Source organism: Gnatocerus cornutus, chromosome 7, assembly GCF_029298725.1.
Source record: "Gnatocerus cornutus isolate USDA-ARS CGAHR chromosome 7, icGnaCorn1.1, whole genome shotgun sequence".
NCBI classification, from domain to species: Eukaryota; Metazoa; Arthropoda; class Insecta; order Coleoptera; family Tenebrionidae; genus Gnatocerus; species Gnatocerus cornutus.
The window spans coordinates 13,491,545-13,514,965 of NC_142239.1; the positions used below are offsets into that span (position 1 = coordinate 13,491,545).

At 36.6% G+C, this 23,421-nt stretch overlaps 7 protein-coding genes across 13 annotated transcripts; 2 read left to right on the forward strand and 5 right to left on the reverse strand.

The window, feature by feature from the left end:
- Positions 1-1,960: 1,960 nt before the first annotated feature.
- Positions 1,961-3,961, forward strand: LOC148171217 (uncharacterized). Its single transcript, XM_088040547.1, has 5 exons — positions 1,961-2,278; positions 2,444-2,673; positions 2,719-2,843; positions 2,891-3,098; positions 3,270-3,961. Exons 2-5 carry the CDS (start codon positions 2,465-2,467, stop codon positions 3,352-3,354), a joined length of 627 nt encoding a protein of 208 aa, XP_087896673.1. The 5' UTR covers positions 1,961-2,278; positions 2,444-2,464; the 3' UTR covers positions 3,355-3,961.
- LOC148171218 (uncharacterized) lies at positions 3,957-16,633 on the reverse strand. 3 transcript variants are annotated; one of them, XM_088040545.1, is made up of 6 exons: positions 16,475-16,633; positions 6,574-6,671; positions 4,696-5,090; positions 4,501-4,648; positions 4,174-4,445; positions 3,957-4,129 (listed from the first exon to the last, which is right to left on the reverse strand). In XM_088040545.1, the coding sequence occupies exons 2-6, from the start codon at positions 6,634-6,636 to the stop codon at positions 4,048-4,050; spliced, it is 960 nt and encodes a 319-aa protein (XP_087896671.1). In that variant the 5' UTR covers positions 6,637-6,671; positions 16,475-16,633; the 3' UTR covers positions 3,957-4,047. The 3 variants fall into 3 exon arrangements, with proteins under 3 accessions (XP_087896671.1, XP_087896672.1, XP_087896670.1); XM_088040546.1 differs by lacking the exon at positions 16,475-16,633 and adding an exon at positions 13,071-13,094; XM_088040544.1 differs by lacking the exon at positions 16,475-16,633 and adding an exon at positions 8,029-8,119.
- LOC148171219 (inactive fucosyltransferase B-like) lies at positions 9,613-16,429 on the forward strand. 5 transcript variants are annotated; one of them, XM_088040538.1, is made up of 6 exons: positions 9,613-9,697; positions 14,913-15,115; positions 15,166-15,317; positions 15,359-15,607; positions 15,655-15,870; positions 15,928-16,429. In XM_088040538.1, exons 1-6 carry the CDS (start codon positions 9,640-9,642, stop codon positions 16,382-16,384), a joined length of 1,335 nt encoding a protein of 444 aa, XP_087896664.1. In that variant the 5' UTR covers positions 9,613-9,639; the 3' UTR covers positions 16,385-16,429. The 5 variants fall into 5 exon arrangements, with proteins under 5 accessions (XP_087896664.1, XP_087896665.1, XP_087896668.1 ...); XM_088040539.1 differs by having other exon boundaries at positions 15,365-15,607; XM_088040542.1 differs by lacking the exon at positions 9,613-9,697 and adding an exon at positions 12,648-12,872.
- Positions 16,634-16,830: 197 nt separating the features above from the next.
- LOC148171220 (uncharacterized) lies at positions 16,831-18,118 on the reverse strand. Its single transcript, XM_088041667.1, has 3 exons — positions 17,878-18,118; positions 17,237-17,825; positions 16,831-17,189 (listed from the first exon to the last, which is right to left on the reverse strand). The coding sequence occupies exons 1-3, from the start codon at positions 18,001-18,003 to the stop codon at positions 16,843-16,845; spliced, it is 1,062 nt and encodes a 353-aa protein (XP_087897793.1). The 5' UTR covers positions 18,004-18,118; the 3' UTR covers positions 16,831-16,842.
- Positions 18,119-18,197: 79 nt separating this feature from the next.
- On the reverse strand, positions 18,198-19,460 carry Nthl1 (Nth-like DNA glycosylase 1). Its single transcript, XM_088041668.1, has 3 exons — positions 18,977-19,460; positions 18,760-18,930; positions 18,198-18,704 (listed from the first exon to the last, which is right to left on the reverse strand). The coding sequence occupies exons 1-3, from the start codon at positions 19,367-19,369 to the stop codon at positions 18,291-18,293; spliced, it is 978 nt and encodes a 325-aa protein (XP_087897794.1). The 5' UTR covers positions 19,370-19,460; the 3' UTR covers positions 18,198-18,290.
- Positions 19,459-20,589, reverse strand: LOC148171222 (uncharacterized). The gene has a single exon (XM_088041669.1). It carries the CDS (start codon positions 20,284-20,286, stop codon positions 19,513-19,515), a length of 774 nt encoding a protein of 257 aa, XP_087897795.1. The 5' UTR covers positions 20,287-20,589; the 3' UTR covers positions 19,459-19,512.
- A 215-nt stretch (positions 20,590-20,804) lies between these two features.
- On the reverse strand, positions 20,805-22,234 carry LOC148171223 (serine protease inhibitor 42Dd-like). The gene is made up of 4 exons (XM_088041203.1): positions 22,133-22,234; positions 21,300-22,085; positions 21,100-21,250; positions 20,805-21,049 (listed from the first exon to the last, which is right to left on the reverse strand). Exons 1-4 carry the CDS (start codon positions 22,226-22,228, stop codon positions 20,925-20,927), a joined length of 1,158 nt encoding a protein of 385 aa, XP_087897329.1. The 5' UTR covers positions 22,229-22,234; the 3' UTR covers positions 20,805-20,924.
- Between the last annotated feature and the right edge of the window lie 1,187 nt (positions 22,235-23,421).

Below are 23,421 nucleotides of genomic sequence, written 5' to 3' on the forward strand. Positions count from 1 at the left end.
ATTTTTAATAATCACCATGTGAACTTTTAGTTTATTTATTTCTGTCTTATTTTTGCGTCAAAAGGCAAATTATATGCTAAGTAAGAGGTTAAACTAATAAAATTGTAATTGTTTTATTTGTTTGGAAATGGTGGATGCGCCGGGATCAGAAGCCATTTTAGGACTCCACTACTCCAATTTATTGCGTTTTAAAGGATCCCAGATGGCACAGGACTCCGCAAGATAAAAGTTAACTGGAATTCTCCCAAATAAGATATAAAAAAAAGAAAAAATTTAAGTTTCAACGCTGAAAATTTGATCATTTTTTAAATTTCTTGTTTTTGTTAGCTCTGTGGATATTTGCACAATTTCTCGTTTCCAAGTTTAGATAGATAGATAGAGAGAAAATAGACACGTTTCATAAATCGGAGCTTTAAGGCTAGAATTAAAATTTTTATAAAAAAATAGCAGATTTCCATTTATTGTCACGTTTGAAAATTTTTATTTTTGTTAACTCTAGATATTCAAACAACAAACTGTCGTTTTTATGTTTAGATGGATAAAATGGATGAGAAAATGAATCCCAAAATTTAGAGCTAAAATTAGAATTTTTGAGATCTTCATTTTTTGTCAAAAATTTGTATTTCAGTTAATTCAAACAATTTCTCTATTCTTTGTTTAGACAGATGAAATCTACGAGAAAATGGATTTTCTCCAAGAATTCGAAGCATTTTTGTTTGAAAATTACAGATTTTCGCATCTGCCATTTGTGGTCATTTTTAAAAAGACGCAGTGATGTGAGAGTAACACTCTGTATATAAATATGATAGTAGAAACCATTATATTGTAGAATTTATAATTAAACACAGCAAGACTTCAAAGTTGGAACTTTTTATAAACATCATTTCTCTCGTATCCAATTTCTGTGACAAAATTCCATCCAAGTCAAGAATGCGTAGAAGAATTTTTCCGTTGTTTCGTCCTTCATCGTCCTGTGAACTACAAAAACGGCGATTTTTTCATGTAAGAGGCGGCGGCGTCGTTTTCGCACAATTTTATCGACGTGCTTGGAATTTTTCCTTCGTTTACAATCCCTCATTCATCCACATCTTCATTCATCCGCACCCAAAAAACAGCAACTCGCCACAAAAATAAAAGAGAAACTAATTGTGATAAATGGCGATAGAGTGAAAAGGTATAACGAAACACAAATGGAAGAATAAAAAAACGTTTGATGTAAAGCTGTTTTCTCAAAGTCCCGATCACACGTGAAAATGATCTATTATCCCCACGGGACAAATATTGACAAAGTGTCATGGAAATTGGTTATTTTCCTTCACGACTGTAATTATCTTCAGTTATTTACAACAATCTCCTCACCTGGGGACGCAATTAGTAGTCATAAAAACACCCAATAATAAACAATACTGTGTTAGTATTCTTTGCACCACCTGTTTTGTTATCGAGGTATTTTTCATTTCTACTAATTTATTCTACTGATAAAACCAAACGGGTAATAAAAACTTTTATTTGTAGACAGCTATTTATAACCTTAACATTTGCAAATGTAAAGTTGCAATATCCAAATAACACAACTATGCTTATCAATATTCATAATGACCTTGAATAAATGGTTCTCGGACTAAAACCATGGCCAAGGTCGCGGTTGTCTCCATTGATAAAAATGACAATTAAAAACGACCAATTGTTGAATTCATAAGCGTCACACATCATTCTATAAATAAACAAAAAAAATAGCGCCAGTATAACTGTCCTTATTCCAACAAAGCGATTGCAATTTTTGAGGTCCCACTGGGTGAACGCCGCAGTGGATGTGCCGCTTCCATGGTACATGGGCCCGATGGGTTCATTAATTTCTCTCGGTTTTATTGTACCATGTCCACGCTGACTCACCGGTGAGCAGCGGCGGCGACACCACCATTTCCTCGAAAAACAACAAAAGAAGCCCCTTAAACGCGAATTTCTTTGTTTTTTTGTTATTCATATGTTCATTCTGTCTGATTCGGTCGTCTCTTTCCACCCCCAGGCAACTTGCTGGTGGATATCGCAGTCGCGTCCCTCTCGCATGTTCCGCCTCTGGTTTTTACCTGCGGAAGCACATTACCAATTGTGGCGAGTCTACCTTTAACAGCAAAGAGTCGCGGAACCTTGAATATGAAACTGACTAACCAGTTTCGCATTTTTTAGTGGTTAAAGTGAAAAAGCGCGAAATACCGTGTGTGGCCCCTTTGGCTTTGACATCTGTCAAATCGCATAAAAAAATTCATGAAATCGATCGGTGAGTGGTCCAATCAAGTAAATAACCCAAATTCGGTTAATTAGACCACGCATTTTACGCGATAACGTTGCGAAAGAGTGAAATCAGTTAATTATACTGAGTTGTTTTGGTGGTTTGACGTACACTGAACATAACCTCAAAGTGACAACTGGCTCTTTTTTCCAGATTCTTGAATCATCACTTAAAATGTCACAGAGTAGTGCAGTTTATCAGCCCACGACTGTTACTTACGAAGCCAATGGCCCCCAAGAGCGGTGGCAAGATCGCCCCATCAGTTATTTGGCTTCTTCAGTGTCTCAAGCTGCTAGGAGACCTTGGTGTCTTTCATGTTTACCCTCCAGAAATTTCCTGCCGCTTATTTTAATCACGTCGTGTGTCGCGTGTTTCTCATTAGGGTAAGTCGCCCCTTTGCCTCACCCCTAATTTAAACTGTCTTTTAGTTTGGTAATGCTCATCCACGGGGCTATGGGCTACTCCGACACCCCCGAGGAAAAAGAAGAGGAAGTCTATTTAGTCATCACAATATTCGGAGCTATTTTCTTTGCTTTGTCAATATTATTGTTTGGTAAGTACGATAAGAGGGACAGGGCAGGACTCAGGATTTTTTTCTAGTTTTCTTTATGAGGATGACCAGACGCATATGTTGGAGGAACGCAAAAGACCATTTGAATTCCTCAGGGGGGCAAGCCCTTACAGTGAATCCGTCGACGGACTTTTTGGTATCTGCTCAGTACGCCCCTGTATCGGAAGTCGTGTATCAACCAACCGAGGAAGACACGGAACAAAGCAAATTGATGCCACAGGAAAACAAGGAATTGATGTGAGTATTGAAAATGCGAATTATTTTTTAAAGGACGTTTCAATGCCGCTCACAAAACAGGAAACGATTCATTTTTTTGGTAGCGTGACATTGTATTGCAATACTACAATAAAACCTCGTAACTGAGGATGTAAACAGTCAAACTTCGACATAAAGGACACTTTTTTTCAGAAATGAGGACACTGACCGTATGGTTGAGAGCGACCCCCGAATTGTTTTACGTCCTTTGAACCCATCCGCCCATGAAGAGACTTAAGTTATCACAAACGTCCACTTAATCTAGATCATTACATTGTAAAAATGTATTATCATAATTTAGTACTTTACGAAACTTCACATCACTGTCTAGCTTATATCACTTATATTAACCAGCTGTGAGATTATTTTTAAGAAACTGAATGCTTCCGCTTAGAGTTTGTTTATTTTTGGACAAAAACGACGGCAATAGACTATCAAATGTTTGATGTTAGACCTCGTAATTGCACCTGATAAGTGTTAGAATAGGAAATTTACTATTTTCTTAACTATTACGCTGGTTCGTAATCGTACTTAAGAATTTACAGTGTCGTAACAAAAAAACTGGGCAGGCCATGACTTCGTTTGGTAGCACCAACAAAAGTGTCATCAAAATCTCATTCAAATCATGGCCAACTGTTTTCTTTTATTACACGGTATTTAGATCTGTATTTTCGAAATCATTCCTGGATTCCCTTCAAAATCCAATGTAAAAGACATGACGACTGCATTTACTAGTTTATATTTATTTATGTTTAGGTTAGGTTATTTGGTCTGTTTTTTTACAAATTTTACAAATCCGTTGTACTTATATTACATTTTTTCTAAATTAAAAAACGTAACAACAATCAAGTGTTTTATTACACTCGTCCTAGACTAGATTTACAAAAAAAGTGAGGTAGAAAAATATCTATACACTTTGTACAGGTCAGTCTTAAGTAAGATCCTTCCGGCGCCACCAAGGCACTCCTTGTTGATCAGGTGGCGGTACGGGCCTCAAAATCTGCGGTACCACCCTGCAATACAAAGTCAGACTCGACCACCTCTCATCTCGACCAACCTTTGTCCGTCGTGGACCGCCATCAGAGGTTGCACGTGACTCCGAAGCGTTTCCATAGGAATAGGTGCCCTTTTTGCGTTGCGTACCGCCATCTTTCGTTTTTTAGCCAAATTGCGAGCATTCCATTGGATGCCGAGTAACAGACCACTGACGATGGCCAATAAGGCGCCGATATATACCAACACTTGTAAATTCCTGGCGGCCGACTTCCGCAAGACTAAGCCGGCGATGCAGAGGCTGACGCCAATTAGGATCCCCATCATGAATACCAACTGAAGAAAAAAAAACGCATTTGTTTTGTTTTGTGGCTGGGAGTACTGTACGCACCTGGAGGATGAAATAGCAAACGTTTTCAAACGTCTGGCATTTGCCGCCGCAACCGTCCACGATGGCGCTGGTGACCCCTGAGCTCATGGAACTTTGGGGGCGTTCCGCAAGGCCGGGCGCTGGGTGGCGCTTAGTGACTGGGTCGCAACTGAAATGACTCCATGAACCAACTAAAACGACTAGCCACCGACTTACATAGCTTGTGGTGCGATTTCTTGGTACACCGCCGCCTCCAATTGCTGCGGGTACACCCTCCTTACGTCTTTATGTACCCCTACCTTATCTTTGCCCCGCCTCCCATAGCTCCGATCTGACGAATACGCTTTCCTCGAGCCTCGTCGGCACGATTCGTCGTCATTTTCGTAATGACAGGGTAGTCGAGTCGATCCGCTATCATCCGAAAAGCTCCGATCTGCACCGAATCTGTCCTGACCGTGATATACATGATAATCGTAATAACTTTGCGAATCTGTAAAAGTGTCATCGCTTAGGGTGTCCACTGGTTGAAAACCATTCCTGTAATGTTTGGGTTGGTGGACTGATGGCGCTCTTTGGTGGTTGCATGTGTGAGTTGACGGAATAGTGGTGGGCTGAGAAACAAAAACACCCTGTATATTTGAATTAAATAAAAGCGGTTTTAACGGCGTCTTAAAGTAGTCAAGTCCTCATCATTTAACACCTCTTTGCTCGTTTCACACGGCCTAAAAATAAATCAACGTGCTGCTAGCACACGGCCTTTATTCACACCAATTCAATTATGTAGACGTACTCGTTTTCGCACACTCGCTTATAAAGGATAAAAGGACAAAAGGGGCTCACTTGAATTACACCATTAACGACGAGAAGAAAAATGTGGGGTGGAAAATGGAATAAAAAATACAACCCGAGGGGATCCCGAATTAGACCAATAAACTTAAATCATCACAAAGAAAGAGAAAATTCAAGTGGTTCACTTCGCGTTTTTTGCAATTAACAAGAAGAAGTTTATTCAAAGCGTCGCCGCCGGTTTTTTATGTAAACATTACAGACTATTCTCGGTTTCTCCCGTAATTACGTGCTCTAATTTCAGGCCTAAATCCCAACTTCCCTCTTTGTATGCACATACAAATGTCGCGTTTCTGGAACGCGTAATGAAATTCATCGTTTGGAAAAATTTGCTTTCGGGGAAATAACAATTCGGGGTAATGAAATGACAAGAATATGAAAACTAAAGAGGGAGGATAAGCGGTTTCGGCGGTTGAGTAAATTTGATGAACGCTACGGCCCATACAAGGGATCTGGAAGTGTGGTGATGAATTCACAGAGTGTTTTCATATTTATGCAACAATTCAGTAAGTAAAGAAAGAATACAAACAATAGGTAAAAAAAGAACAAAGAAACAAGAATAGCATAAAAAACAGGATATTATAGAACTAGAAATTAAACAAATAAAAGACAAAAACCGAATTTGCGCACTCATTTCGCGGCACGATTGGCGTCAAAAAAAAATCGAAAGTGCCGCATTCCGACTTACATAAAAATCAAACAAAACCATTTCACCATTTCTCAAATGCGATTCTCTCCGGTTACAACGCTCCATTGACACAGCCCGTTCTGTCGAACTTTTATTAACGCTTTAACAAGACGACAATTAACCGTCAAGTCAAGGTCCTCATCGCGTGACAACCTCAAAGATTCCAATTATCTTTGTAACCCGACCTTCCGTGATAAAACTCTTTAAATTTTTGGCCGGAGTGCAGGCAGGACACGCCAACGAAATTTCACATGATGTCTCGTTTTTGTCCAAGTGCGAGAGAAAATTAAAATATTTTTAGACGGATAAATCGCGCAGAGATTATTGCACTCGTAGATCGTGGTGGTCTCGGATAACAATAACATCTAGGATCAGTTGCCAAAGGCGTTTTTGCCGGGATGTGTTGACTTAAGGCAGGAGTGGTAGTAAAGTCAACTTCAAAGGGATTTTGGGATTGCGAATTTAAAAGAGCAAACATGTGTTTTGTTGTGGTGACGACAAAAACTTCTACCAGACGCCACTTCTGTCTTATATCGACGACACTTTTCATTTTTACTTACTTGATAAGGGTTGTCAGATGCCGATGGAGCGCGACAGTTCGTGGAGAACAGACGTCGCGACATGTGGATGATGGCGCCGCCTCACCATTTCTGGGGGCCTAAAACAAACCAATTCAATTCAACTCTCAATAATATTAATTGATCGTAACTACAGTTTAATTAGTGCCGCTTGGAATTTAATTTTCTTTCTAAGCCAATCTAGTAATTTGTGGTTGTCACTATGAAGATGGTAGAATGACATATGACTAATGCACTTTTGCATAATGTACCTATTTCAACGGTTAAGAAACCTTCGATAAAACCAACTATAGTACATAGATAAATGAAGATACATTGTGCAGTCGCGGTGTAGTGATTATGAAGAGATTTTCTATAGAGACTTAGGTGAGGAAAACGATTTCACCCCATTATTTATACTTAAACTGACGGTTTGCTTGTGCTCGGGATTTCAAACCGCTTCCGACAATAAAGTGCTGATTTATGAGCTATTTCGTTCTCTGTGTTTAATTGCTCGAGGGCTAAAAGTGGGTATTTTTGGTCCAATTTAGATTTTCACGCATTTACGACTTCTGGGTGTTCAATGCTGATTTTTAACTCCATAAAGCAACACTACTTTATTTTTCGTAATTCACAAGATATCAGCCAAGAAATGTCGGTAAAATTATACACTTATCTTCCATCGAAAATAAAAAATTGCGGTTTGAGGTTAACCAGCATTGTTACGAATATTTTTAGTTCTTAACGTGGCCTTGAACTCTGTTAATTTAAAGTAAATCATAGATATCATCTAGATATCTATCAGAAATGAGCGCCTACCTTTAATTATGTAAATTATAATTAGTAATAAATTAGTAGAGGCTTAAAAAATGGGAGATCCAGCACTTAAACTAAATTTTCCGAATTGCAAACAATCAGTTTTGAGAATTTTTCACAATTCTTCCTTTCATTTTCTAAATATTACAAATTTTAATGTAAAAAAAGGACGAAAAATTTAAAATTGGTTGGCGGCCCTGTGATCTATGAAATTTGACAATTCAGAACTGTCATTACGATTTGACGTAATGGCAGAGCTACCAATACAATTCAGTTCCAACGCCCACTTAGATATTTTCAGATGACTAGAAAATCAGTCCAAACATTTTGGACAGTGACACGTCAAAAACGTAAAATTGTCAAAGCTTTGTTAAAATTCGCTGCCACGTGTTAAAAACTAAAACCAACAAATCAATTAACGTTTGTATTCTCATTTTCGGCGATCCCAATCCTTGACATATGAAAATGATATTGCAAATAAAATTTCTTTTGGAGATAAACAAACCAACCAGTTATTAACAAATCTAAAACAATTTTTTTACCAACATTCCATTTCCATCTACGTAGATAAATAACCTAATTTTCCTCTTTCACTGCAAGGTCGGCACAACAAAAAACACAACGCAAAAAATCACTCTTTACCTTATCAAACAAAAACACCTCCCACCCCACACACCGGGCGCCGCGCCGCCTACAAATCACTCAGTTCAGACACCTGTTAATTATCACCTGAAGATACGATCACGCACGTAATTTTGACGAAACGTCAGTAAAAAAGACAACGAAAAATTGAAAATATGCGACGCATTCGAGGCAGTCGTAGGTGGCCCTGTGCCGTGAAATACGCCAAGCTCTGAAAACAGTTGACTAACCCAGCCTCCGGATAGGTTCTTTACTCTTTCTTTTTCGTCGTGGTCCATCTGGTTACCAGTGGCGCACGCTCGCTTGTTTAACTTGTTTGGCTTGTTGCCATGGGTACGAGTGCGAATCACGTGGGCGCCGCCATATTGAATGAAAATTTCATGAATATCGCGAGCAAAAACGAAAAAAAACGCAAGTGTTGAAAAGGTCCTGAGAAGACAGTTTTGATGTTTCGTAGTGTGATTTTTCTCGGGAGGGGAGATAAATGAGTGGCAGCTGCTCCCGCCGCCACTGCCTTGCCATAACTCATGCTAACAAGATCTCCCCTCACTCTCACACCTCTACCATCATCCTTGTCTGGTTGCATTATCTGTAATCTTCGATATACGAGGAACGAAACATTCCACGGCCAACTACGACCGGCTGAACAGGCGTGTAAACAAACAATTACGACGCCCCCCGTGCACCCCCGGATCTAATTACGATAGGTTTTTTTTTCACGATTCTTTTTCAAAGCCGACTGGTTTGTTTATTTAACGAGATGGAGATTGGAACGGTTTTTTTGGAACTTTTTTGAGTAATTGGTGGGGCGGAGGAAAACTGCCCATAATTAGAAGGCGGAGAGTTTGGCGAAAAAGTCACCAGATTTCGATAAAATTCACGTCCATTGTTATGATTATTGTGTTAAAGGGAGTTATTATACACGTCAGCACTCCTGGGATTTGTTTGACGATAAATTATGGGATGAATAGGAGCAGGGGGTATAAATCAGATATTTTGACAACTTAACAGCTCGAGGGGATTTTATTCAATTAAGCCGGAGTGGCACTTTTAAGAGGATTATAAAAAATCTAAAATAATTTTCCGTTTTCCTTAAAATTTCCGCATCGATAACGAACCGCAACCACTGACTTTTCTCAGACAACATCGTGTGTTATTTCAGCTTGCTTGTTTGTTTTTAGTTTCCTGTAAATGACTAAACCGCTTGTTTGAAGATTTAGTGCAGTCTGTTATCACTGTAATTTGACAACTAAACGTAACACCTTCTTTCAATGGCAAAGAAGAAGGGATCAAGGACGCCTTTGAAGGTCTAATGGTCTTTTAAACAATGGGTACGTTAACGATGATTTGACACCATAATTGTTTCATCCTCAGTCAGTTTAATTGAAAAGAAATGATCATCACAGGTTAAGCTGTAGTCACGACCAATAACTTAATCCTTCAACTTGGATGATTTATTCTTAAGCGTTTTGAAGGTTTATTATTATTTTTTTGCGATTTTTCATTGTTCCCTGAAAATGGCGGTAAAATGACGTCAACAATTACAGGCTCTGTTATTGAATTTTGTTCGGGGCAGCCATTTAAAAAAGTGCTTTGAATAAGTGAACAGAGATGTCTTTAACGAATAGAAAAATATTGCTCAGAATCAGAGTCCAAGGAATTAGAAACCGTAAGTTGAAGACTATTGTAAAACTCATTACAATTAACGTAAGTAGACAAAAAAGTGTAGTGTTTATCCATCATTAGAAAATTGAAGGTTACGACTCGTGTACCAGAAGTCATATTACTAAGTTCCACATTTACTTTACCATAAATTGCAATTAAGTAATAAAACGTCTTCAAAAACTCTTATTCCATATTAATGGATGTCGCAACTGATTTCTTCACAGAGAAGATGGTTCGGCAGTAAACACCATTGATGCAAATTCAGTAATTAAAAATGAAGATTTACGATCGATGATACAGCTGCTTTTTATTACCTCCTTATTATGAGGTAAACAATCTTTTGATAGCAGCAATTTCTGTTCCAACTATAGAATACGTTTGGCTTTCTCTTCAACCCCGAAGAATACATCTCCAGCTGTACCACAAGGGACAATTTTAAGTCCGATATTTTCCCGACAAGCGAGGAAAAACTTCAAACGTGACATTCATTGTTTAAAAACGTTTGTTTTGTAACATGTTTGTTTATAGTCTCATATTTCAAACGTGTGTAATTTAATGTCGGCTGATAAACATGAACAGTGTTTTGTTAACAGACCGTGCTATTGTGTGGCTACAGTGAGTAAAAATGTTCGATGATTTTTCTACTTTTCAGATTTTTATTTAATTTTCATTTCTGGCCAACAATAAATTTGCCTTTTAAGTTGTAATAAATTGAGAAAATTATTTATATTTAAGTAATTCCAAGTGATATGGGCCATTTAGAATTGCCCCGTCAATAATTTTTGCCAGAATGCTATATAAATTGTCATAGAGAAAACTAAATGAAAAAAAAATGTAATAGCTAAACCAGAAGTTTACCCACAGTGTCTTTCCTAGAAGCGAAATACACTTGTTTAACTTTAATTTGCCAGTAAATTTAAAGTAAATTTCATTGTTTAAGGAAAATTGTGATCTGTCATTTGGTCGCCATTTTGAAATATGTAGTGACAAGTAGTGTCAGCTAGATATTTTTTTCTGAAAACAAATTTTTTTTGGCTATTATATCCCACCAATACATTTTCTATAACTGGCTTTTAAAAAGTTCTAGAAATTATTCATAACTAAAGTATTCTTCCCAAAATTCGTTTTCAGAAAATTTATAGTGCCATGTTCTCAAAGATACCAAAGTTTCGTTAAAATTGAAATTTATACAAGGTGATGAAAAAAGGCTCCCATGAGTAGAAGTGTTCTTTTCAGTTAAAACATTTCAGAAATCAAAAGAAAATGAATCTAAACCTATTTCTTTTTACAATATGGATTTTTTTCAATGGACAAACTTGGCAATGCTGCTCAACATTTCTAATAAAATTTCACATTCGGCGGTCTCTGTAACTAAGCAACTAATACTAAAAGCTTTACAATGTTGCAACATTTAAAAAATTCTACAAAGCGAAGAAATAGTATTTTTAAAAGTTTAAAAACTTGGTTTAAAAGATTTTTTTGTCCTTTTTTTTGATACAGAATATAATAAAACTGTAAAAAAATGTGATGTCTATTAACAATGAAATTATTATAAAAGTTTATCCAAATAGAGTTTAATTGTTTTTAAAAGAAAGCTTCAATTTTAGTTAAAAAAGCACAAATTTCGTTTTGGTTTTCAAGTTGAAGCTTGTGAAAGAATTAGTTGCAACATGATAAGGCCTTTTTTTCATCACCCTGTGTACGTCTCAGGATTATTCTGGTACTCCATGTATAAAACAAATAAGAGCAAAAGAATCTAAAAAATACCAAAAAAAAAAACAATCTGAGAAATCCCGGAAATAAGTACGACAAATGGGTAATATCTAAAATACATAACAAATTGAACGAAAAGAAATCGTGAGAAGATTGCAGCGAATTCCAAAGAATGCGAAAATTCCGAAAAACTAAAGAATTTTCAACATGATAAAAAACTAAAACTACAAGAGAATTAGGGTAAAAAAATGTAAAGCATCTCGTGTAAGAACCTTGAGGCCCGTAATCTGAAAAATCTGGGCAAATCTTACAAAAATCAAAAGTAATATCCAGTATGGCCGTTTTAAGAGTAAGATAAATGCAAAACAATGTTATCTCTGAAGATAACGTAGCCTGGCCTTAATAGGCAAACATGTTTTTCAACGTAAGAATACAATATTAACCCGAAAACTATTACACTTGTGGCGCATTTTCTCTGATTATATGTAGAAATCACGAAATCTTTATAGTCCATCGCAGCAATGAAACGAAATGATAAGAAAAGTAATTGTGAATACGCAAACAATTTCATTTACATGTAATCCTCTTGACAAGTCTAATACCAAGTAATAACCATGCAATCCACGGCTCACAAAGCTCGTCGTAACTTCTTGGCCCATTTTAGATCCAATCAAGCATTATAATGACGTTCCATCCAACAATAAAGTTCTTAGGCAATAAATTTCCAACCTTGACTAATAAATTATCCATTTAAAGCCAACTTTTAGCTAATTATCTGGAAAACAGTTACACGAAAACAGCCCAATGTCATCATTTTTTTATCATCCGATTCCCCAAGTGCCCATCATTCGCTAATTAAGTTTCATTAGACCTTCAAAGCAGAACTAGCGTATGCAAAATGCAAGTTTCGACACACTTTTTATTCAGACTGCAATTACAATGAAACATCAAAGCGGAACGGATGACATAACGCTGAAAAAAAAATAAATAAAAAATGAGCTTTTCGCGATTTTTCAAGTCACCTTGCAAGTACCGTGTCATTGCATCTTTTTACTCAAAGACAACAAACAATACCCGAAATGAATTTCTGTTTAAACCAGTAAATTACACAACAAGAGAACGGTTTGCGATCTAGTATGTTTGGCAACAACGCAAATAACAGATTGAAATTACAGCAACTGAAAACCAAAGTACATCATATTTGAGCGTGTGACGTAATAAAGAGCGATTAAAATTCAGAAAAGAAGTGGCTCGTTTGTGTAGGTACGATCAATAATGTTAAAACAGTGAAAGCAACGTTGTCGCTACTCAAATGACCGTAGCTATGGTAACTGATCATAGCAAACCAATCAGAATTTGTAAATATCGTTCGTGGTGACGACGCTTGTTCAAACAACGAGGAAATGAAGAAAAAGTTACAACAATATAAAGAAAAAAGAAACAGGAAAATTATACAACCATACTATGTGAGTACGGTTTTTTGTACGATGCTATCAATATCAATATCAACGAAATTTTGGGCAATGAGCTGATCGTAAAAATTGTCTCTTTGACGAGTGGAACCAACGTTTGGAAAATCCGCGAATCTGCACCACTCCGGTAAATTTTATCATGCAAATATTTTTCAAAGCGCGATAAGAGTTGAGATAAGGATTGAATCTTACCTTAGTGGCCAGTAACAATCAGACATGTGTACGTTTTGAAAATCAAGCAATGTAAGTTGGCTCTAGACTTTATTTATTTACTTATTGATGTAATATTTGTTTCTATCGAAAGTGAATCTTATCATATTATGTCATATAGTCATAACTTTTTCGCCGACACTGTATTGCCTCCGGAGTGGGTGTAACTCGCGTTAAAAGTGTATCAAGGTTATGGAAATCAGAGAGATTATACTTAGACTCATGCACCATAATACATAAAATTTAATACGAAAAGTGTCAAGGTTGGCAATGCTGTTGGTTGCACATTAATTAAGTCGACCATTACAACACTAACTCGTACATAAACCAGTCGACAAGTAAAAGTTTTATTTATTATTAATATTAGTATCTGTTAAACGGTTGGCCCGATGACATAATACAAAAGGGAAGTTACTATGTCAAAGGTCTCAGCGCTTGCGATAAGTAAACTCAACTTCTTGAATAATGATAACGAAATAGTGAAGTGTAAATCTGTGAGATTTTGTGATGGATGATATCGGATTATCCCCATTATCATTAGACAGGTAATATATGGTTTAGAAAGTATTTTAGATCATTCTAGTGAAGTGATTAGTGCTATGGCATAACTTTTACTCGCGTTCGAAATAAAATGCGCCAATATTAAGCATGTAATTGAATTTCAATTACAGTCGTGCCTACATACTGAAGACATTCCTGCATAAAAAATGTCACTTTTCTATCGTCTATTTATAGAAAACTGGGGACAGTAAAGAGGATTTATATAAGCTATGCAGATTAATATCACAACCATCATTGGTGTTGGGTAACAAAATTAAATCCATTTTGAATGATATCGAAAAAAATCAATCGAGAATAATCCATTCAAACCATGAACGGATCACAGGAAACAGTCAAAATTTAAATGCCTGCACGCGACGTAACAAAATGACATGAAATTTAAAAAAGTTATTCAGTTCGAGAATATAAATTTTCACGCGTCCGCGATTAACGACACACCCTGTATAAAACCGAGAGTGTTTGAAATAAGTGAGGTGCTAACTGTTTCATTAATGCCATGGTTGAATTATCACAAGCAGTACAGTAGTGTGTGAAAGTAATATCTATTCATACGTCAAAAATTAAAAGTAAAAAAAGAAAAAAATTGATTTGCCAAGGATAACATTAATTATTGCGTCATATAAAATTTTTAATTGTGCAGTTTGCGCCAAAACCCAATTGAATTTAAAAATGCTTGCCTTTCGAAAAAAATTTATCAAAATATTGTGGGAAATCCAACCAATTATGATTTATTTTTAGAAATTATGAACACTTTAACGGTGATTTTCAGTGATTTGACAAAGATTACAGATTAGTACAATTACATAGACATCGATTGTTTTGCTTTGTTTACTTCGTTCCCATTGTAGAAAAAAAATGGTGTTATGTAATAAGAAAAAGTTGATATCAGTCAATATCTATCGAAACTAATTTTTTCCTTGACTGATATAAGCATTATTTTATATGTACGTAATATTTTATGGTCTAGGCCATAAGGCGACATCCTGTCAGTATCAGTATTGACTCATTCAAAACGTCAAGTACTAAACTAAAAAACGGATTATACTTATCAGTGGAAAAAATGATGTAATTCGAATCTATAAAGTGTTTTGAAACCCAACTGAAATATTTTAATAATACAATAATTTATTGGAATTGGAATTTATTCCTGCATGATTGTGTTTATGCAATATATCTGATAAAAATCTATCAAAATTAGATAGCATAATAATCTCCTATCTTTCCTACTGTCGTAACATTTTGAAAAACCTCACTTCCTTTCAGGTAAAGTGATAATGGCGGTGGCGAAAACCAACCGAAGATGGTTCCTCCTAATAGCCACAGCAGCTATAACGACACTGGTAATGGTGTCGTACCGACCCACCTTCGACAGTATCATTGTGTATGAAAAAGAAGAAATTACATTAAAAGATGTAGGCCGATTCCCAAGACAACTCAAAAACTGGAGAGGATTAACCAAAAACGAAGTTAGTACCTAATTTCTAGCCTTAAGCAGCAATAACAGAATTTTTTTTAGACGGATAAATTGTCAGTATTAGGACGAATACTATTCCTTGAGGAAAATCCTCCAGAACCCATACCCCCAAAAGAAGAGAATTATAAGATTCTACTATGGAAATATGGCAGTACTATCGAAAACCGTCATTTAAAAAACTTCGGATCGACAAAGTAAGTTCAAATTATAGTAACTGAACGATAGCTAGTTCTAGTTCCAGGGTGGACCCTTTCGAATACTGCTCAGTAAAAAACTGTGAAATAACATACAATGACGCTGCTCTAACCACTGCTGACATTGTGATCTTTCATTTACATCGAATGAAAGAGGGCGAATTACCCAAAAGAAGTACCGATAAGCAAATTTGGGCCTTTTTGACCGACGAAAGTCCCTTCCACACCTTCATGGGCACAAATAATTTAACGAAATACAATGGAGCCTTCAACTGGTCCATGACTTACAGGTACTGATCTCTAGGGGAAATAACCAAATAACTTTCTGTATCTTCAGGATGGATTCCGACATTCCTGTTCCTTATGGTCGGACTATATTACGCAAAAACCCCCTCGAAACAGCCCCAGTTATTACAAAACGACGTGATGTTTTGATAGCTGTAATGGGGTCGAACTGTGGTGGAAATAACAAGCGGTGGGACTACGTCAAAGAGCTCCAAAAGTACATAACTGTCCACGTGTATGGGGGTTGTGGAAAAGAGTTCAAAAACGCGTATGTTATAATTATGAAAGACTCCTTGAAAGTGTTAGTAACCCCTTCTATGTTTAGGTGTAAGGGCCACTTTAAACAAGACTGCCCGCTTATCGGCGACTATTTATTCTACTTAGCTTTCGAAAACTCAAACTGTGATGAATACATAACGGAGAAGCTTTGGTGGAATGCGTACGAGAAGAACTCTATCCCCATCGTGATGGGGGCAACCAAAGCCAGTTACGCCAAGCTTCTACCTCCCAATTCCTATCTTAATGTTGATGATTACGCTCATCCCAAAGATTTAGCAAATCATGTCCAGTATTTGAACAATACGGGAAACTACAATGATTTCTACAGTTGGAAGGCTGATTTTCAAGTGTTGAATGAACACGGGTACTTCCAAAGCAAGTCTTTCCATTACTGTAGAGTATGCGAAGCTTTACATTATAACGAGAAAAAAACGAAAGTTTACCAAAATCTAAGTCAATTTTGGAATGTGAAAGGAGACTGCCATCCCGCGTGGAACGCCTAATTTATGTACTTTTCTACGTATTTATTAAAGAAATTTTAAAAGTGAGGTTATATTTTTGTAAACCTGAAGCGATGTTTTACTCGTACTCACCGATTACATGAAGGTCGGCGGTTCAGTCGCTTGCTTTAAAAACACAAAAAGAGTTCAAAAAAAGACCGCAAATAAGGGTTTGATAAGAGTTTATCATAATCAATCACAAACGTCACACACACAGAACAGCACAGCAACAACTTCTAGGGACTTTTGGTTTTCACTGCTTGTCAACTGAAATGGCTCGTTTTTTAAAATTGATTTTATTGATGCGGCCTGGTGAATAAAATAACGCGGATTTTCTCACTTTTTTGTTCTGAAGTGAGAAAACATTTAATTCTACTTTTGCGACTGCCAAACTCGCCACTAAAAAAGTTACTTGACTTCGCACTCGCTGAAAAAACGAAAAAAAACACTTTTTTTTTCATTTAATGTATTCTCTGATGTGTGTACAAAGCAGTTTTCGAGGCAAAACCCTTTCCACAAACCATGCAGTGGCATGTCTCTTTTTCCACAATGTTATGTTTGGATTTCTTATGCGATCTCAAGGACACTTTTTGTCTAAATCCCTCGCCGCAAACTTCACACCTATAGGGTGTCTCATTCGTATGCTGTCTTCTGTGCGTTTTCATTGCGAAACTACTTGAAAACGCAGCGTTACAAAACTCGCAAACATAAGGCCTCAGTTTCAAATGCGTCATTCTAACGTGGATAGTTAGGTGGCGAGAAGAATAGAATTTTTTTCCACACGTGTCACATACGAAGTTAGCTTCATCTGAAATATGCTCATACAAAAAGGAGCGGATTGTATTTTTTTATTACCTAAATGTTCTTTTCGCTCGTGCGCGTCTCTGTTACTTCTTTTCACGAAAACTTTGTCACAATATTTACATTTGTGCCTAGCAGCATTGTGAGAGTAATATTTGTGTTGGCGCAAATTTGCTTTGGTTTTTAGAGTCACTCCGCAAATGTCGCATATTTGGGGGTGATCGTCGTGGATTTCCATGTGGGTGTGCAAATTGGAGGCTGTTAGTTCTTTATCACATTTGGGGCACTTGCTTTTCTTGTGGTTGTACTTGTGTTTCTTTAAAAGTTGTTTGGTTGGAAACACTTTTGAGCAGACTTCACATGAGTGTTCGTCTGGTTGTTTATCACCACTTCCCAGATTTTGAGACCTAATCAAACATTCTTTTATTTCTATCTCATCTTCTATTTTGAGGGTTTCTTCAGTCTTGACTAAGTTTTTATGCTCCATAGTCTGATGTTCTATGTATTGAGACTTCAGAATTGGAGGTAAATGCCGAAAACGTTCTTCAGCTCTTATCATGTTTTGTTGGATTTTGTAAGCCAAATTCAAGTTTAGACGACATTTTAGGCACATCACAGTGGAAATTTCGTCGTTTGACTCAATCTGAAATGAAGTTTTTATTGTTTAGGTGGATTTGTAACGTCTAAATATGTACTTTAATTGCTGTTAGAGCTGTTAACATTTCTGAAAGAGTCTCATTTTCCACTATGTCCATAACAGAGTGTGAAAAAGCCAGACATAACCTGCAAAGTCTGCTCGGGGATAACGAATCAAGAGCCATATTCAACAATTTTTCGTAACTTGAGGTAATGTTAATGCAAATTCAATAATAACAAAATATTATTGAAATTTGACAACTCGACATAACCTCATTTGTCACTGTCATGGGGCAAATGTCAAATTTCACATATTATGATTAGCAGTGGCGGGCGCAGTGGATAAAAGGGGTCTTTTCGAAATATGGATAAACAGAAAAATACAAAATCTCTGTAATATTTCAAAAGAAAATAAAAAGTTACAATTTTTAACCCAATAATAAAACCCAAAAAAGAAACAGATAGTAAAAAATCACTTTTTTTTCGGTTTCAGCCCCTTTTTGATCCAATCAAGCCCATATGGGCACACTGAGTGGTTCAGACACGTGGCACACTGTGGTTTGAGCGGTTGGCAGATCTGCTGACCAAATCCCACCAATAACAGTCCAATTTCTACCCATAAATCCTTAGGCAACCACTCTTGCAAACTTTTTCTGGTTTCTTCAGGAGTTTTAGAGTTGACCCAACCTAATCTATTACAAATTCTATGCACATGAGTGTCTACCCCAATCCCAGTGACCTCTTTCCACGCCGTTTGCATGCAGAGGTGCGCCATTTTAGGTCCAACTCCTGGAAGTTTGCACAGATCTTCAGCTGTTTTTGGAATGTCACCATTGTACTGCTTTTTGAGGATTTCAGTTGTTTTTTTGATGTATTTTACTTTACTCTGAAACGAAATTAAATGTGTTCAATTATTGTGTGGCAAAAACGGGGAAAATTACTTTCCAGAAACCAACAGGATAAATTAATTGTCCCAGTTTTTCATCAGAAGTGGCTAAAATGTTGTCAACAGTGCAACCGTGTTGCTGCAACTTCAGCATGGCGCCATAGGTGACTTGATCTTTAGTTTGACTACTGAGCATCAAAGATAGCAATGCTTGATACCTAAAAACCTACAAAAAAAACATTTAAAAAACGCAAACACAAGTTCTTTTTAACCTCAGGGCTTGTGTTAGCTTCCTGGCATTTATCGCACCCCATGGAGTCAACAGGGGCGTCATAATTTTTGCGCATTTCTCTAATGTTGGCTAATGTTGTGTCCCAGTTGTTGGGGGTCCAGTTTTTTGAATCCGACTCAATTTTAATGTGTTCGCGCTTGACATACTTCACTTCTGAACTTCCTGAAGGCTCCGAGTCTGTCGTTTTGTCAGTTTTACTCAATAATTTGCGCTTGGGGGCCAACTTGAACTTTGATAAGTCTGGCTTCACATCGTCGGGCTCCATGGCACTGACAACTCGTGATTTTCGTCCACTGGAGTACCTCAGAGGCTGTTGAAACTTGTGCAAGTCTCTACAAATGACGGAAATTCGTAAAAACTTGAAAACACGCATAAACTTTTAGTCTTTGTTGTTTTAGGTTAGGAGTGTCACTCGGATTCTACTAGAGTTGTGTCAATTCTAGCGCGAAATTTAAAAATGAGTTTAAAGTGAGACTAAGCTTTATTTGCAAAATCTACTGAATAATTAAGTACATTTTATTTGAGAAATTCGGAATGTTTCCGCCGAATGTGGAGCTTGAGTGAAGAGTTCCTCCGAGTGATGTACATGAGACAGTACTCGCATTTCAGCCATTTAATGTCGCCAGGGGCGCTGTGAAGCTCCGACACATGCTTGTTTAGCCTACTCCTAGTTTTGGCCTTGTAGTCGCAATGTGCACAAGGATGCCACTGAATATTCTCAGGTTTCGCGTGTTGGTACTTATGGTACCCCAAACACGACTTTGTCTTAGTTTTATATGAGCATTGATCACAGAAGTACCATTGAATTTCATCATCAGGAATGTGTTTGTGTTTCATATGGACATTCATGGCGCTCTTCTGTTTACTTTTGTATGGGCAGTGTTCACAGTAGTACCATGGAATCTCGGTCCCATCGCCATGTTTCAAAATATAATGTCTTCTCAAGTTCTCACTATCTCTTGATTTGTACCTGCAGAGATCACATCGAAACCAATTCTTTTGAAAATTTGGCTCAAATTTCACAGGGTCGACTAGAATAGTATGTTCATTAATTTCATCAGGAAAAAATTCTTCTTTTTCTTCCACTATGATGTTATTCTTTGGCAGTTCAACGAGATCTTGGGTCAAAAATTGAAGCTGTTCTGTTTTACAGTCGTCACAGAGACAACTCGTCAGTTTATTGTCTTCAAATTCGGTAAGAAAAGAAAGACTCTCTTCATGGATGCTGATATGGTTGTTTAAAATCGTTTCGCATTTTGATTCAAAAGGACAAAAAGGACACAGGTTCATCTTTTACACTAGAAATAATTTTGATACAGACTAAATCACAGCACTAAGGAAATGTAAATTGGGGTTGTCATGAAAGTTTGAGCGAAAGCTGTGGCGGAGCACAGAACAACAATTTGTAATCACATCTTGACTAAAATACGAAATTTTTTTATGGAGACAATCGGAGACTTCGAGGGGGAACCGGAATCTAGCGCGAAAACAACATTTTTAAGGAGTTATTTGAGTTTTTTCTGTGTTTTTTTAGGTTATGTTGTGGCTGTCACTGTCAATAACACTACGTCAATCAGCAAAAAGTGACCTAAAAACAATAGATAGCCACGATCAATGACTGATAAAAAGGGGGAATTCCGACATCTTTGGGCTCGAATTCGATTTTCTGTACTTATTTTAACCTCCATTAGACTTTTATTTATTTATTAGATTCAATTCATTGTTTATTAAGTTTGGAGTTAGGAAAATAGTGATAAGTGCACCACAGGGGTCTGTCCTAGGTCCATTACTTACAAATTGTGCCACTATTCTTATCTTTTCAATCGTTTATTTTGACTAATAACAAACAAACATTGCTAAAACATTCTAAAGTACTAAAGAGAACAACTTAAGATAACACGTATCAGCTTAAAACTTTATTTTTGGCACTATTCTTCTGGTACAAGTACTCTGCCTTCAAACAAGATAATATCATTCACTTTGATATAAAAGACAAATGGATGATCAATCTGCACCGACTTCGTCGCTTTTGGTGGGATACTGTCAAATCCACCTAAAACCACAAAAGTTAACACTTTTCTTTGAAGTAGAAATGATACGAACCAATTTCAGTCACCGCAGCTGCTTCCACTCCGACCTCATTTACGTCAATATAAGTCTTTTGTTTAGCGTGTGCAATGAAAAGTTCTCCTGCTTCACCAGCGATTCCACTGAAGTCAGCTTGGCCAGTAACGAAGGCTCGTTTGACTCCCAACTGTGGAACAATTATTTTGGTATAAAAGAAAAAGAAATGGGGTTCTCACCTCTTGGAGGACTTGTTTGAAGTCGATGGTACTCTCAATTTTGAATTTGGGCATGATGACTTCGACGTTCTCTTGAGTGTACTTGGGAGTCATCAGAACATTGCGCATTTGCTTCTCCAACAACGCAATTCCTTCGCGTTGTTTTGGAAGAACGATGGTCATGCTAGCGTCTCCTCCTTCGAACGGCATTTCCAAGATCTGCGCATCCAAGTCTTCATCCTCGTAGTAGTTAAATCTCTCCGACTCTTTGTACATCATGGTGGTTTCAACGACTTTATCTCCAGTTGAGTAAAACTTGGCTTTGGTGGTGAAGTAGGGATCGAAAGGAATACTCCAATTTCCTTGGAAGTAAAGAGCGTTGATCAAAACAACTTTCGTGTTCTCATCAAGTTCATCAGATTCCAACAGTTTCTCTATTTTACCATTAGTTTGGTCTTTAACCCATTGGTTAATAGTATCAGCTGCTGATTCGCTTTCGGCAAATTCGATGTTTTCGAACTCAGCGGCGTAAACATCTCGAGCCACTTTCTTAAAGTTTTCTTTGATGGTAAAGTCATTCTCCACGTAGATTTTGTTAGCAGTGTTTACAGAGACGAATTCGCTTTTAATGGTTGGAAGAACAGCTTTGATTTGTTTTTCTGTGTCTTCTTTGGTGTCGGGAAGGTGCAAAGTGGAGCGGATTTCATTGCCAGTTTGTCCTTCGGCACCGGATTGAGTCAGAGCGAAGATGGTTTCTGCTGAAAATGGACTAACTAAAATGTTGTCATTGTTGTCGAGAAGAATTTGCTGGAAAATTAGCTGTAGTTTAAGTAAGAGAAAGGTTTGAAACTTACGTTGTAGACGTCACCGGTGAAGAGACGGCTTCCAATGCTAAAGTCGTCTTCAGAAGCGACGAGAACCAGAGGAAGAAGAAGGCACAACAGTTTCATTTTGAGTAGGATAAAGTACTGTGAAATTATCCGGTTTAGAATGTGTTTTATAGTAAATCTAATCTTGTTTGCGCGAGTTTAAGTAGGTACTTATTTTGTCAGGTACTTTTAAATTTATTCCCAAAATACTCCAAAAAATCAAGTTCAAGTTGCAATCACGTTAAAAAATTCCATGACGCGGACAAGGAAAGTTGTAGCAGATCGATCAAATATTTTGACTGTTTACAAGATTAAATAGATTTTAGATAAATAATTTATACTTAATTTTGTCTTTTTATATCTTGAAAACTTCAAGAACTACAATTTTAAAACATTTAAAATCTAAAAATGTAAAAAGTATAAAACTGTGTACTTGTAAATGTATTGTGTGATTCATTAAATTTCCATTCGCAGTTGGCTTTGAGAAAAAAATTCATGTCGTAACTAACACCATTACAGTAGTTTCGACTTAATATTTGCGAGATTTGCTAGTTATCGAACAAGAAGTCAACGCACGTCCAAAATACACGGCCTACCTAGAATAGAAATTTAATGAATCACACAATATACCTGTAAAAATGAAAAACTGTTTTTTTAAAATGGCTTTTTTGTAAGAAGAATCTGTCGAGTATAAAGTAAGAAAACCTCCAGAATTTTTAAAACATCTAGAATCTCTAGAAACCCAAGATATATTTGATAGAATTCCAAAAAATTTCAGAATTTTTTTATAGTTTGACCAGCTGAATTGGTATTTATCGAATTAGTTCGGTGATCGTATATTTTGATATCTGTCATTCGCCTACATTTGTCACTTATTTGACGATAAAAGATCAAGTTTAAACCCACGTCCACAAGGTGTCAGCTAACTAGAAATAATTTATTTGATCACTCTTGAAAGAAAAAAAAATCTGTTTATTACTTAATTTATTTAGCCTTAACTACAAAAAATATTTTACAAAGTTTTTAAAGTTTGTAACAATGTGTCAGATCGATCAAATGTTGTGTACTTGAAAAGATACATTTTAAACTTGTTGTTAGTTTACACCATTTATTTTTTTGATAACTGATGTTGTGAGTATTTATTGAGATATTGACCTTTATTTGCATTTAACTACAACAAAAAATAAAATATAAAAAAATAAATTTTTGAATAAGTTTTGAATTTTCTATTTTTCAGATTTTGAATCTTTTTACTTCTAAACTAATTCGATTTG

Excerpts from the sequence above, each read along its gene's own strand:
- LOC148171222 (XM_088041669.1), bottom strand. The coding sequence starts at position 20,286 with ATGAACCTGTGTCCTTTTTGTCCTTTTGAATCAAAATGCGAAACGATT.
- LOC148171223 (XM_088041203.1), bottom strand. The coding sequence starts at position 22,228 with ATGAAACTGTTGTGCCTTCTTCTTCCTCTGGTTCTCGTCGCTTCTGAA. Across the intron at positions 21,251-21,299 it reads TCAAACAAGTCCTCCAAGAG|TTGGGAGTCAAACGAGCCTT; the intron begins GTGAGAACCCCA and ends ATTGTTCCACAG. Across the intron at positions 21,050-21,099 it reads AGCTGCGGTGACTGAAATTG|GTGGATTTGACAGTATCCCA; the intron begins GTTCGTATCATT and ends TTGTGGTTTTAG.
- LOC148171217 (XM_088040547.1), top strand. The coding sequence starts at position 2,465 with ATGTCACAGAGTAGTGCAGTTTATCAGCCCACGACTGTTACTTACGAA. Across the intron at positions 2,674-2,718 it reads GTCGCGTGTTTCTCATTAGG|TTTGGTAATGCTCATCCACG; the intron begins GTAAGTCGCCCC and ends ACTGTCTTTTAG. Across the intron at positions 2,844-2,890 it reads TTTGTCAATATTATTGTTTG|TTTTCTTTATGAGGATGACC; the intron begins GTAAGTACGATA and ends ATTTTTTTCTAG.
- LOC148171218 (XM_088040545.1), bottom strand. The coding sequence starts at position 6,636 with ATGTCGCGACGTCTGTTCTCCACGAACTGTCGCGCTCCATCGGCATCT. Across the intron at positions 4,446-4,500 it reads TTTGCTATTTCATCCTCCAG|TTGGTATTCATGATGGGGAT; the intron begins GTGCGTACAGTA and ends TTTTTTCTTCAG. Across the intron at positions 4,130-4,173 it reads GCGGTCCACGACGGACAAAG|GGTGGTACCGCAGATTTTGA; the intron begins GTTGGTCGAGAT and ends TTTGTATTGCAG.
- Nthl1 (XM_088041668.1), bottom strand. The coding sequence starts at position 19,369 with ATGCGTGTTTTCAAGTTTTTACGAATTTCCGTCATTTGTAGAGACTTG. Across the intron at positions 18,931-18,976 it reads AAGCTAACACAAGCCCTGAG|GTTTTTAGGTATCAAGCATT; the intron begins GTTAAAAAGAAC and ends TTTTTTTTGTAG. Across the intron at positions 18,705-18,759 it reads ATCCTGTTGGTTTCTGGAAA|AGTAAAGTAAAATACATCAA; the intron begins GTAATTTTCCCC and ends ATTTCGTTTCAG.
- LOC148171220 (XM_088041667.1), bottom strand. The coding sequence starts at position 18,003 with ATGGCTCTTGATTCGTTATCCCCGAGCAGACTTTGCAGGTTATGTCTG. Across the intron at positions 17,826-17,877 it reads CAGCTCTAACAGCAATTAAA|ATTGAGTCAAACGACGAAAT; the intron begins GTACATATTTAG and ends ACTTCATTTCAG. Across the intron at positions 17,190-17,236 it reads CGAGCGAAAAGAACATTTAG|ATGAAGCTAACTTCGTATGT; the intron begins GTAATAAAAAAA and ends AGCATATTTCAG.
- LOC148171219 (XM_088040538.1), top strand. The coding sequence starts at position 9,640 with ATGTCTTTAACGAATAGAAAAATATTGCTCAGAATCAGAGTCCAAGGA. Across the intron at positions 9,698-14,912 it reads AGTCCAAGGAATTAGAAACC|GTAAAGTGATAATGGCGGTG; the intron begins GTAAGTTGAAGA and ends ACTTCCTTTCAG. Across the intron at positions 15,116-15,165 it reads GAGGATTAACCAAAAACGAA|ACGGATAAATTGTCAGTATT; the intron begins GTTAGTACCTAA and ends AATTTTTTTTAG.